Source organism: Stigmatopora nigra, chromosome 5 (assembly GCF_051989575.1).
Source record: "Stigmatopora nigra isolate UIUO_SnigA chromosome 5, RoL_Snig_1.1, whole genome shotgun sequence".
Classification (NCBI taxonomy): Eukaryota; Metazoa; Chordata; class Actinopteri; order Syngnathiformes; family Syngnathidae; genus Stigmatopora; species Stigmatopora nigra.
In genome coordinates, this window is record NC_135512.1 from 11,208,491 (window position 1) to 11,221,782 (window position 13,292).

The 13,292-nt window shown below is 38.0% G+C and overlaps 1 protein-coding gene across 4 annotated transcripts in view; it reads right to left on the reverse strand.

Moving 5' to 3' along the window:
- The window catches only part of dennd1b (DENN/MADD domain containing 1B), a 108,511-nt gene that overhangs the window by 41,145 nt on the left and 54,074 nt on the right, over positions 1-13,292 (reverse strand). For all 4 annotated transcript variants that reach the window (XR_013326475.1, XM_077717767.1, XM_077717768.1 and 1 more), the window contains 3 exons: positions 10,046-10,146; positions 7,631-7,676; positions 5,213-5,314 (listed from right to left, as the gene is read on the reverse strand). Coding sequence is in view for 3 of the 4 variants with exons in the window: in XM_077717767.1 (XP_077573893.1) it covers positions 5,213-5,314; positions 7,631-7,676; positions 10,046-10,146 (249 nt within the window). In the remaining variant the exon portion in view is untranslated. The remainder of the gene's footprint in view (positions 1-5,212; positions 5,315-7,630; positions 7,677-10,045; positions 10,147-13,292) is intronic.

Consider the following 13,292-nt stretch of genomic DNA (forward strand, 5'->3'; position numbering starts at 1 on the left):
AAACTAACAAAATTGTATTTCTTCTGTAAAAAAAATGTAAAGCTAATCACAATTTCTTGCATAAAATCACAAAACATTGTTTACTTATATCCCTGAGCAAATATATTGCTTCATTGGTTGTCAATGATACTTGATTGATTTTCGATTTTTCCTAGATGCCATGTAAGTTGGATCAAATTTCAATGTAAAAAATTATTAATTCACTATAAATGGACTTAAGCCTAAAGAAAAATATATCGTCTAAATTAAATGTTTTATGTTGCTATAAAACTACATAAAAATAAAATACATTGAAAATACCATGTGCATCACATCTTAAAAATGAATCTCAAAGCATGAGGCTTCTTCTGTGTTGTTTTTAAAAAAGTTAGGTTTTCTTCTCCTCCTCCCCAAAAAATCCAGACAAAAAACCCTCTGAATGTTTTGTTTAAGATTCTGTCCATGGAAAGAAAGCCATGGGGACGCAATTAAAGAACTACAAAGAAAAAAATAGCTATGAAAATCTCCCACTTTCTTTTGATGTGCTGCAGTTTGAACTGTATGCGTGCACACAAATATGAACAAAGACACACTGAACAGGCATGTCCTCTCACATATGTGCACAAATAAAATCCACTCAATTGAAATCATTTTAAAATTCCACGTTTTTAAGCAGGCCTTTGTTAGGGTTTGATGAATGACAGGTTAAAATAATACCACGATTAGATGCAATTAAGGAGCGGTGAGAGGTCTAATTCGTAGTTTCACAGCATGTAGTACAGGCGTTATGATGCACAAGTCCAGTAAATAATACATAAAAATAAATCAGAGAAGACTGTTTTAATAGGCATTGCCATGAGACTTTCCCCTAATATGTTGCTATTTTGTCAAGCTGACCTCTTATAGCAGCTGAGCAGTGGAGTTTTGCATACATAATTAACTATGGCTAAATGTCATCTCTAGAATTGTCGAAACAACACAGTGGGTGATGGAAGAGTCCCTTTATTTTAATTCTAGCTTACAAAACCATGATTTCATAATGAAGGCATGTGTGTGTGTGTGCGTGTATCTGATTCACACCCATTGCAAATCCTAAATGGCAAACTTATTTAAAAAGAAACACGGGTAATACTAGAGTAAAAAAAAAAAAAACATTTACACGCAAGGAAATGTGAGCAAGTTTCGGACATAAGAGGACGTCTGTGTTTGCGAATGTAAATATTTCCAGTCAGTCTGCTGGCTGCCCAATTCAGATGATGTAGATGTGTTTTGGGAAGCGAACACCAAATTGAAAGTGCAATGTTTGATCAAGTGTGCCAGGTGATCTCAAGAGAGGTGTGCAGACAAACCTCAGCCCCCTCATTCATTTGTCAACCTCCAAAACACAAGCTTGAAATACAGGAAGTGGGTGTGTATGCTGTATATTTACCCCTTGATTGGGAATACAGATGATCAAATGCACGAGTGTATGGGTACACGGTGTCAAGCAAAGTAGCGAGAGGCAGCAAGTAGGAGAATAGAAGGAATTAGGCTGTGATGTGAGGGAGCATCTGAAAAATAGGGATGTAAAGCTGCCTTGTAGCACCTCACCTTGAATACCAGGCACAGAAAGAATAATACATGAAAAATTGGTAGCAGATCAGTTGCTGGGATCAAATAAGAATCCGATTCAGTCACACGCTGTTTGTTTTCAGAATTAACAGACTCCTAATCTGCTATTCTTGGATACTTTTAATGACTAGTGGGGTAAACAGCCCAACCAACCAAAAGCCAATTATAATGTTATCAGCACAATGTCTATGCAGAGGAGAAGCGGTGTGTCTCAGAAGAAGAGGAAGAAGAAGGAGAAGAAGACGAAGAAGAAGAAACCAAAATACCTTGATCCTCACGCAGATATTTACTATTTTTCTCTTCAGGATGCTTGTCAAAACATTGATTTTACTGACATAACCACAGTTTCAGTGCAATTAATATTGTTTATTTATGCATAGGAAATACTCAAACTTCAATTCTAAGCAAACTCTAGAAATATCCTTTGTTTTCAGATATAATCTGAACTCAGGAAAAGAAAAGTAAATTAGCAAAAGTAAAACTATAGAAAATAGCAACAAACAAACAAACAAACACACCAAAAAAAGACTGGTTTGGTTAAGAATGGAAAAAAAAAATAAAGCCTTGTGAGTCTTATTACCGATATTCTATCATTTAGATTTTTCTGCTTTTTGTTAAGCAAACGGAACTGCTACTGGCTTGGTAGCCTTTGTGAAAGTCAATAAATCTAAAATATTATGTGTGAAATTGTGGGGAAAGACCATTAAGGGGGCGGACAGTCGTGGAGCCGGCGTAGGGGTCCCGTCTGAGGAAAGACGGCTAATTCGGTACAACTGTGAACTCTGAACCTGCTAAAAGCACGACCACTGGTCAGTCGGCTGGCGTAATACAGTCCACATGTGCTCACAGCCTGTACCGCTTTAATTAGCAGGATCTCATAAGGTTTGCTTAAATCAACATCAGAGTGCTTGGTTTTCGCTCTTATTTACACTCGGAATAAGACATAAAAAATCCTGCCTGTGGCCTTGCACTTTGAATCTCTTTCACTCGATTTATACATTTACACAAAGTGACACTGGGCCTTTAAAGTGGGAATAATACAGCAGGCTTTGGAGAGAAATGAAGAGTGGCTTCAGTGGCTCGCAAACAATGCGTGGCTGCAAAGCTCAGGCAGAGAATCACTCAGCATTAATCAAGACTGTAGGCCTCTGTTTGACTACACAATGCCTCAAACATCCACCCCCCGTGTGTAAACACAAACATCAAATGCCACGTGGCATGTCCTCATCGCTAACAAGCTGACTAACAAGAGACCTGGAATTCCACTTAATTAGTACCTGCTCGCTTGCTTATTAATCCGGCAGCTCGGATGAAAAGATGAGAGCAGGCAGTAAAAAGCAAAGAATAGGATTGAAAACAACAACAGTCGTTTGCAGTGTTAAATATATTAATGGCGGTGTACTCTCCATTTTAGGTGGTGTAATTTGACATGACGTGCGGGCTATGTTCTGTCATTAGTCAGGAAAAACAGTGAGCACTGGATCAAAGCAAAACAACCTCAGAGTGTGCCACTTAATTTATCACACTGCAAAGACAAAGACTTCCCTCTTGGCTTCTGTCGCTTATCAGAAAATCAGGACTATTTTTATTTATTTATTTTTAATGACAAACTCACTTTGCAAATGATTTTGGCTCAATTCTTTCACTGTAGAATACCACAGGGTGCCAGATAGAAGTGAGAGGTAGGTACCCAGTGCAGCAGGACAAGAAACACACGGCAGCCAACGTCATAAGTCAGGACTCTTTCGTTCTATTTTTCAGTATTCTTTCCGACAATTTTATTCTGCAAATCATGCGTGAACAGGAAAGGCCCATTACCGTTCCAACACAACTGCGCCTTAGCAGAAACAACAAGGCCCTTCATTTGGGGAATTTCTACATTCATGATTGGATGGCAGCTCTCCTTTTATGTCTGAAATCTAGCCTTAAATGATTACTAATGATATCCTTAGCGTCAGGCATTGCAAGTCTTTTCAAATAGTTTTAACCCATTAGTTGCCCAATGCTGGGAGGATTTATGCTTCAGAAAAAAATGCATTTTACTAATAATATATGATGGTTGTATTTCCTTCTTTTAGATAATTTTTTGAGGTTGTGGAAATATACCAATAGTAGCTTTCTGAGATAATTGATATATTTATTATGAATAGATTTTCTTGAAAAATAATTAATTACAATTGATTTCAGTTTGTAATATATATATATATATATATATATATATATATATATATATATATATATATATATATATATATATATATATATATATATATATATATATATATATATATATATATATATATATATATATATATATATATATATATATATATATATATATATATATATACAGCAAAAAAGGAGGAGAGAAGGAGATAATTAACACAAATTTACAAGTTATATGACTTTGGTTTGAATTTTTAGTTTCTGAGATTATTTTGTACTTTCTCTTATCGTTTCCTTTTAGTAAAAGGGAGTCTAAAATCTCAAACCAAACTTTTGGTGAAAATAAATCTGAGAATTTATTTTTAGGCTATAAATCCCAGCCCTCCTCCAAAAAGAAAATTATGTATTTTGAAACGTGGAGCAAATTTTTGTTTCAATTCGTCAGCACGCCATATAAATCTGCAATAATAATACAGTAATTTGGATTAATAAATTCATTGGTGAGAGTGAGGTGGCGTAAAGAAAAAAATAATAATTCTATAAGCAAGTAAGCAGAGTAAGAAATGATTGAAAGTGTGAAAGATGTAAGGGTTTGTTATCTGGTTCGGTAGCCGACTAAATTATATACAGTTGTTGTGACCGGACAACGGGATGCAGTGGAATCAGAGTCTATACTGTTAGCACTGCAGCTAATAGTGTGTGTGTAGCCACAGCAGGGTGTACCCGCGCCTGGCTTTAATACGCACCGGCTGGAAACAGAAAAACAAACAATCCTGCTTTGACAGAGATAAGGCAAGACAAGTTGTGTATTGTTTCCAGCGAGTATGTATTTGTGTGTGGGGGGTGTGTATATACCTATGTGTGAGTATAAATGCGTGAGTGACCCTGGAGCTGGTCACCGTTGCAGGAAGCATCTCCACAGTATCATTGCTCCATTAATTAAAGAGACGACGGGCTGGCAGGTGGCTTCACGGCCCACACTGGTAATTGGCCCCCTTCTTCCCACTCTCTCCCCCTTGAAAATCAGCCATCGCCTCTTCCCCCTGCCTCATTCCCACCTCCTACCCCTCGCTCTCAGAAACGTGCCAGTGGGCAGGCAGCAAGGCAAGACTTGGTAAAATAATGATATGAATGGATAAAGATGAAGGGGAAGGGAGTTGCAAGTTTTCCCATAAGCCTCTGATGGTCAGGGAATGATGTTTGCCTTCAAGCGTTGAACAGCGCGACGGGAGTTTACTTAAGACAGCCGCAAACTGAGGGGCCAGTACTGCAGTTATTAATGATGCGGGGAAGGGGACGGAATAATGCAATGACAACTTCTGGTACTATGAATAAGTCAGTGTTAGGGAGAAGTGGAGATGTTTTTTTAAAAAATGCACTTCCACTCTTGTTACTGTACTACTACAACAACAACAAAAACGAATAAAAAAGCTGATTGCACAAAATAAGCTCTTACCACGTCACTGGGAAGGTTATGCAGATCATCAAAAGGACTTTCCAGTGTGTTGGTGTCCACATTCAGGATGACCACATCCTCCAGGGACCGACTGCGTACTCTCTACAAAAGAAAAACTAATGATTACACATCATCGGGATATGTGAGGGAAACAAATACATTTTGGGATCACATAAGTCATTTCCATCCTGAATTTCTAATGACAATACATCTGCCAGGAAAAATGTTCAGCCAGCTGCATATCAGAGAAATGACAAGTCTGTCAACAATCCAACCAAAAATCATACAAAGTGGACAAACTAACTCTGGCATGTACAGCAAAGAATTTACAAGTATATTACAAAATAGACAGTGCTGGAAAAGGCAAGTACTGTTGTGTAGCATATTCACAATTGGAGAACAAACAACAAGTGCTCATGTTTAAATTCAAGTCTCCACAAAATAGCTACAAAATATCAGCAATAAATCTAGTAAATGGAAATTTAATTTTCCCCCAACCGCTTGTCTTTCTTCTCTTATCCAAAAGCCTAATTTTACACAATAAGTGGGGATTGTCTGTGTTGACGATGTGAGATTTAGCAAAATATTTCCCCCAGTCAACTCAAATTTACACTTTTCTGAACTTGGATAACAAAACAAAACAAAAAAAAACATCTGTTCAAGGTCTCTTAGGACCAGAAAAACTAAAAACCTTTCTGAAAATGCGTTTTAATTTTTGGTGCTACAGCAGTGTGTGACCATGTGCATTAATAAGTATAATAAATGAAGAGGAATGACATTTATATTATATTTCAACACACAATTACAGTACAGCTCTGACAGATTCATTGGGACGTTTCTAAATTTTGAAATAAATTATAAGCTCTCTGGTTGGTAAATGTGATGAAGAAAAAAAAGGATGCACATCCTTACTTGCATTAATCATTTCGATTGGATTATTTATTTCCTTTTTAATAAATAACTTTTTGCCATTGCATAACTTGCATTTCAATTGGGTGACAAAAGTTTCCAGCCCACAAATGCATTCATTCAAGTTAAAATGATGCAATCAGGACAGTCAACCAATGTTATTGTCCCTTAGGGATCTATTTAATTTAAGGTACAAAAAAAATTAATATAAATATAGATATTTAAGGTTTGAATACGTCAAATCAGCACCATTGCAAAGCCAATTTCTGTAACCATCTGAATTGCCATTGTCATACTAAGTAGGCAATCTGAATTTAAAGTTGCTAGTGCTTAGCAATTTAAATATAAGATTATTCGGCTTTACCTTTTGGTATGCTCCTTATTAGTTTTTTTTACTATACGATATTATGATAATTTCCACAAGGTTTTCATAAATTGGTTATTTGAGTTACACGTTAAGTACACACAATCTGTTGTGCTATTCTCAAGCAAGCCAAAAAGAGAAAAATACAATGCTATATTAAAAGACTAAAAACAAGTGCCATGGAAGATAATCTCTGTAACACACACACACACACACACACACACACACAAACTGCATGAAGAATGGCACTGAGAAAGGATATTTGAATTGTACATTCTCCTCAGCACTAGAATCTCATGCATCAACAACACAGTGATTCTGCGCAACACTGCATGCATCCTGATGGCGACAAACGCAACAATTATTTCACTGTGATGCAGGATACAAGCAGGTGTATGTGTGAGTGTATGTGTGGCGGGGTTAGTGCGTGTGTGTGTGTGGTTATTGTGTGAATTTTCTAGTTTGTCACTTTTGTGACAGGCTGTGCAGTGGAAGCTCACATGCTGATCTGGACTAATTATGGAGTGGCAAGAAAGGGGGTCTGTCATGGATGCAGAGTGTGATAAATACTGCCACTGCCACAACTGTCAGACAAATATCACACACATGCGCACGCACACCCCCCTCACACACATACATGCACATGCAAACATGCTTGCGATAGGAACTCACAAACAATAGCAGTTGGGGATGGACTGCCATACCAAATAAACAGTTTTGGAACAATGGAGTTTATTTGCATTTTCTGTTTTTTGCCCTTCCTTTTAAATTTAAGATTAAAAATAAGCAAAACCCACAGAGGCAATGAGGAAAACGATTATGTCTAGTTTTCTTATATATCAAAGAAAAGAACTATGGGTTTTGATTTATCCAAAATTCAATCTATCAAATTCACTCCCTTCATTTCAGGCCCTCAAATTATGGTATATTATATTATTTGTAAAATGGCCCACATTTACTTTAACCCAGAAATAGCATGTTACTTGATTATGAAAGGTAAACTGAAATGTGGAAGCAATTGCATATATTTGGTTGCTTTGCAAACTTTATCCAGCTGTGCACAATCCTACATAAACATAATCATGTCCATATTTTTGCATGCACTTTTATGTGCGTACTCTCAGTAAAGAATGAACAAAACATACCTCCAGCAGACTAAGATGAACTCCTACAAAGTATGGCATGGGGGCACTGCAGATGGAGAGAGGAAAACAATTCTTTAGCACTCAACATCAGAGGGTCAAGTTGGGACAAAAGATAATTTACATTGAAACTCATTTGGATTCTGTTCCATGAGACTGAAGTTACAGTAGGTACGAAATGGATATGATAAGTAGGGCGTTCTGTATGACGTTGGTTTCATGCCACAATTACATATGGATTATTCGAAATACTTGAAATAAAATCTGTTTGAAGCGTCCAATTGCGTGTTCTGTCTCCATGAGGATGTGTTTCATGTGATTGAGAGCATGTTTTGTATAAATTCTCTGCAAAATGTTATTTTCGGTGCTTGCTTTGCCCCTCTTGGACATATACAAGCAGGTTTTCCCAGATCTGACATGCACTTTGATTCATTACATGTTACAAGTCCAACACTAATCTCAAGCAATTAGGAATAGGGATGCAGGGCGAATTCTGATTGGCTGCATATTGTCCGATAACATTCTACGGCAACATAACTACAATGTCCTGGAAGGTTGGGAGTTTCTTCCTGGTTTACAAATGTAACCAGTTGAACTATGAGAAATTAGTCTAGCAAATTTTTTGAAAAATATTTGGTTTACAAAAGTTTAGTTTTTGTCATTAATTGCTTTCAACTGGTCTCTTGCTATGATTGGACAGCAAGCTGCCAATCATAATTTTACAAGCATTACTACTTCCGATTGGTTGAGAATTGTTTCAGACTTGTGACATTAGATAAATTGCATAAGAAGTGCATATCACACAGAGACGACAAATTGCTTGTATGTGAACGAAAAGAGCAAATTAAGCACATAGAATAAGCTGGGATAGGCTCCAGTACCGCACAACCCCAACCAGGATAAATTACAAGTGAATGAACTAAGTAATGATGCTAATTGACGGGTAATAATTAACATAACCACAACAATATGTATATTCTAATGGTTAAAGTCAATGCCTGTCTTAAGTCTGGAGTCTATCAATGTCCTTTATCAATAACCAAATACTTCTGGCATGAATGTTTTTATCAAATTTGAAAAGAACATGTTGAATCATTGAGCAATGACTGTCATCCAAAACCACCGAATAAATACACAAACATATTTTACGACTATAATACAGACACACTTATTAAATAGTGTTGTGTCAGATCACCTGTGCCCAAGAGGATTCAGGGAATGCATGCTCATAATAAGCCTAATACAACCCAGCAACACACAGCAGGCTCGTAGCTCTGCAGTCTAATAGACTACGCTATGACACAATCGTCCATCAAAAAACATTCATATGCGCGCACCAGTACATCCAGGAACATAATACTGTAGGTGCATGCTCGTCATCTAATACAATTTTATTTTTGTAATTAGTGCTCATAGGACACCCCTGTTATTGAATCAACTGCTGCTGAGTCTTCCCAGAGTGTTGAAAATCACATTTTACAGTCTGTGATGAAGAGCTGCTAAAGGCAGATGCTGTACTCGCAGTGCATGCTATCACCAATCATACCTGATTCTATTTAAAAAAATATGTGGTTTTGAAATCCACATGGCAGAACTGCAGAGGAACAGATGTTAAATTCTCTCAGTCCATTCAATTAGGTGGGAGAAAATAATACAGTTCAGTTGAATTACTCTATTTTAGTATCGGAGGACATTTGAGTTCGTATTGTCTCATAGATCCATTCAATCCTTTTCCAAACCGCTTAGACTCACAAGGCTCATGGGGGTGCTGGAGCCTATTCCAACTAACCATGAGCCTGTTGGCGGAGTGGTTAGCATGTGAACCTCTCAGTTCTGAGATTGAGGGTTTAATCCCAAATTTGGACCTTCATATGTGCAGTTTGCATGTTCTCCAGATACTCCAGTTTACTCTCACATCCCAAAGACATCCATGGTAGGCTGCTTGGGCATTCTAAATAGCCTCTAGTTATGAGTGTGAATGGTCTGCTTGTGCCCTGCAATGGGCTGGCCACCATTAACTGGGGGAAGCTCTATGTATTTTCTATTTGAATGCACTGCATGTAACATTTGATTTCTTTGGTGTGTTCAGTGATACAATTGACATTGTTTTGATAGTAAATAATCTCATTAAAACCCATAAACTTTGGACACTTTTTGAGGAACTGCTCAAAATGTGCCAAATTAGTCAGTGTCTAGCAGGACAATATTATATTTTATGCAACATTTTATGGCTGATGACCAAAGTTGACCTAAAGATGTTGATAATTTAAAAACTAGGGGTTGGAATTAGGAATTCCCTAGAAAGTCTGGAAGAAACCAAAGTCAGACTAATGAGTTAGGGTACCAGGTGAATCACACTGCATGTTCAGTATGTAAATGTGTTTGAGTCTTTATGTGTGTATGGAAGCAACAGCCTACCAACAATAGTCCAGAAGATGCGGGGGCAGCACAGGGATGAAGATATGCTGCCAGTACATTGGAAAGAGCAGGGCAGCTGCACCATGGACACATGCAGTTAACTACAGAAAAAAAGGAGAAAGGACAAAGTAATTCATTCAACACGAAATAAGAACAGTGAATATTGTGATATTTTCAAAGCCCCTGTTGTACAATGAATATAACAATTCATTCCAAAACCAGAGATTAAGAGATCTGCAAAGATAAAACCACCTGTTTTGATGATGATGTCTGAACATTTCACAATGTTTATTAGTGAAAATGTTTTGCTAAGTGATAAGCCAATACCTCTACTTAACACAGTGATATTACGATGCAATGAATCATACCGTTAATAGCTTCCCTACTGTGTCAATTAAAACAATTAAGTGTTCCATTAATTTTGCAATGTAAATTTGCTGCTTTTACTTACTGAATTAACTTAATAAGGGGAAAGACGTGGGTTTAGTTTTACTTTTAACATTGGGTTGAAAGAGACCAATTGTAGATTGGATTAATTTTGAGGGACTGTTTAAAATGTCCCAAATTAGTCAGTGTATGTATTTTGACATAAGTACATAATACACACATACAATATAGTACACCCATTGCCTCAAACACAGGGGCATGAAACAATGGGTATCAACTGATGTTACTAGGAAAGCAGGCAACCTGGGGTACTCGCTTGATCGGCTAAAATCATACTGGCACACATTTTTCTCAACTATTAAACGTCAGGAAAATTTTAGTTTTTTTCGATTAATGAACCGTGACTCCTTCCACTTGGGTTAAAATAATAAAAGGTGTTCTTGGTCTTTTTGTCTAACTTAGTGACATTCAATTTTTACACTAATCAGAAGGCAACAATGCAAAAAAATAATCAGACCTTTGAAAAAAATGAAAACAACTATCTGATCTTTATATTTAGTTAAATAAAAAACTCTGAATTTAATGTACATTTTTTGATGCTTTTTGTCCTATTCTATCATTTTTTGTGTGTGAGGCACCAATACTTTTCCATGGAACAATATAGCATGCTGTTTAATCAATTTTTTCTTACTTTAATAGCACAATAGGATCTGAACACACTTCTGAAGAACCCAAATAACCAAAGAAGTCAACTCTTTTTTTTTTCTTAGAGAGAGATGGTTGAATCAAATGAAGATGACATTGCTCTTCAAAGACGCTCAACTCGCTATACATTCAACCAAAGCGCACATAAAATTTAAATCATTGTCTCCCATTGTCTTAGTGCCAAGACCTCCAAGCTCCCTCACCCACGCTTGACACCGAGACTCTTAAAAAAAAAAAAAAAAAAACGAGCTAAAAGTAATGACCTGCAACACACACGCAGGCACGGCGGGGGAACGAGGCGTTAGCTCATCCCCCAGATTAAAATAACATGATTAAATATGGAAAGAGAACAGAGGTCTGAGGGGCTCCTACGGGACTTCATTAGGGCAAATTGCCAAAGAATGAAACATGAGTTAGCCAAGAGAGACTGCGGGCTAGGCCAATACCACGGGGACCCCGGAGCAGCAACCGCTGTTATACTGCTACAGCTTCACAGTCAATGTGTGAAGCGGACACACACTGTCACACACCTACACACCCAACTATCAGGAGACCCTCTGCTCACTGACACACAAAGTGTCACAATTGACCGGCCAAGAGCCAAAACCACCACTGCCAGAAACAGAGTGCAACCCACCCACACCATGCAGTGGAACCTCAAATCAAGCCAGAACATCTAAGTGTCTCTGTGTGAGTGCATGTACATTGTTGTTGCTTTTTTTTTAATTTTTGTGTGTGCTCTGTGTATGTGTATAAATGTGCCACACTCCTTCCATGTTTATTTTAAACTGCATTCGTTTTTCCCATCGACTAGGGAGAAAAATCACTATTTGTTGTCTGGGTGCAATCTCTCACCCAGCCGTCCCACAATAGTTAAGACTTAATCAACATTTAATTGGTGTCTTGCTCTGTGTATCTGAATATGCATATTTCCTCTACCCGCCATCTTCAGACGCAACACAACAATGCCACGCTCCTGTCAAAATTAATTCCCTCGCAAACAGTTTGGCTTCTTTTGTTAATTCTGTGAGTAAATCAATCCTATGAATATTAATGTGGGAAAGTGAAGCGCTTGGTGGAGGATTCGCTATCAAAATCCTCACATTCTTTTTTTTCCACCACCAAGTGATGATAAAGGGCCATTAATTTGTGATAAAGAGAGGTCAGCAGTCTGACTGTGGGCTTACGCACACACACACACACACACACACAAAGTGGAGATCCAACAGGCAAGAATATTCCTCCTCTGGGAGTGTGAGACAAGCCCCAGCCATTCACTGGTACCAGGAGGTAATGGCACAGAACACCTCACTAACCAACTCCAATTATCTACACCAGGCCTCAAGGTGAGCCCCCCAACTGGCTTGATTTACTCGCAGGTTGAAAGGGAAAAAAGGAGTCTCTCACTCTTCTTCTTCCAACACCCACTGGATCTTTTAGGGGAGTTACCTGAGTATGGAGGAGGATAGAGATTCTGAGATACTTGTATTTATTTCATTTGCTGTGACTGCAATAAGTGACCTTGACAGTAATTCTAGAAAAATGATGTGAATCTTTCTTTTGCAATTATTAAAACTTGTTGTTTGACTACAACAACAGTTTGAACAACAACAAAAACCCCAAAACATAATAGTAAAAATAAATATATAAAGAAAACATACACTTTTTTCCTTCATTCAAGGAGTTATTTATGGGAGGGTCAGAGGATTGGGGGCGCACGTGACAGTAGGCCATAAGAGGCTAAGGCTGATAAAATATTTGCCAGTCTGATAAATAATAGATGAGTGGAGCCAAATGGCTTACACGCTCCACAAAAGACCTGGGTGCTTAATATTCCATTCAATAGAGAATCACAGATACAGTCCTCAAGAACAAATACAGGATTAGGTGCTGGGTCCAGTCCTCGGGGACCGGGGCTCAGCCCGGTAATGAGGGGCTGCTTGCCTCTCACACTGCGCGCACGCGGGTGCGTATGTGTGCTGGCCTATCCGCTGTGAGAAGCTAAGCGATTATACAGCGACAGCCTGCTTCAAAAGCAGTCAAGGTCTTTGGTTGTGCCCCGAGAGCTTTTTAGTACACTTGAAGCCCAAACATAAAGACTTGGTACTTGCCGACCCATTCACAATCGGACTAACGGACAGAAATAAATGGATAC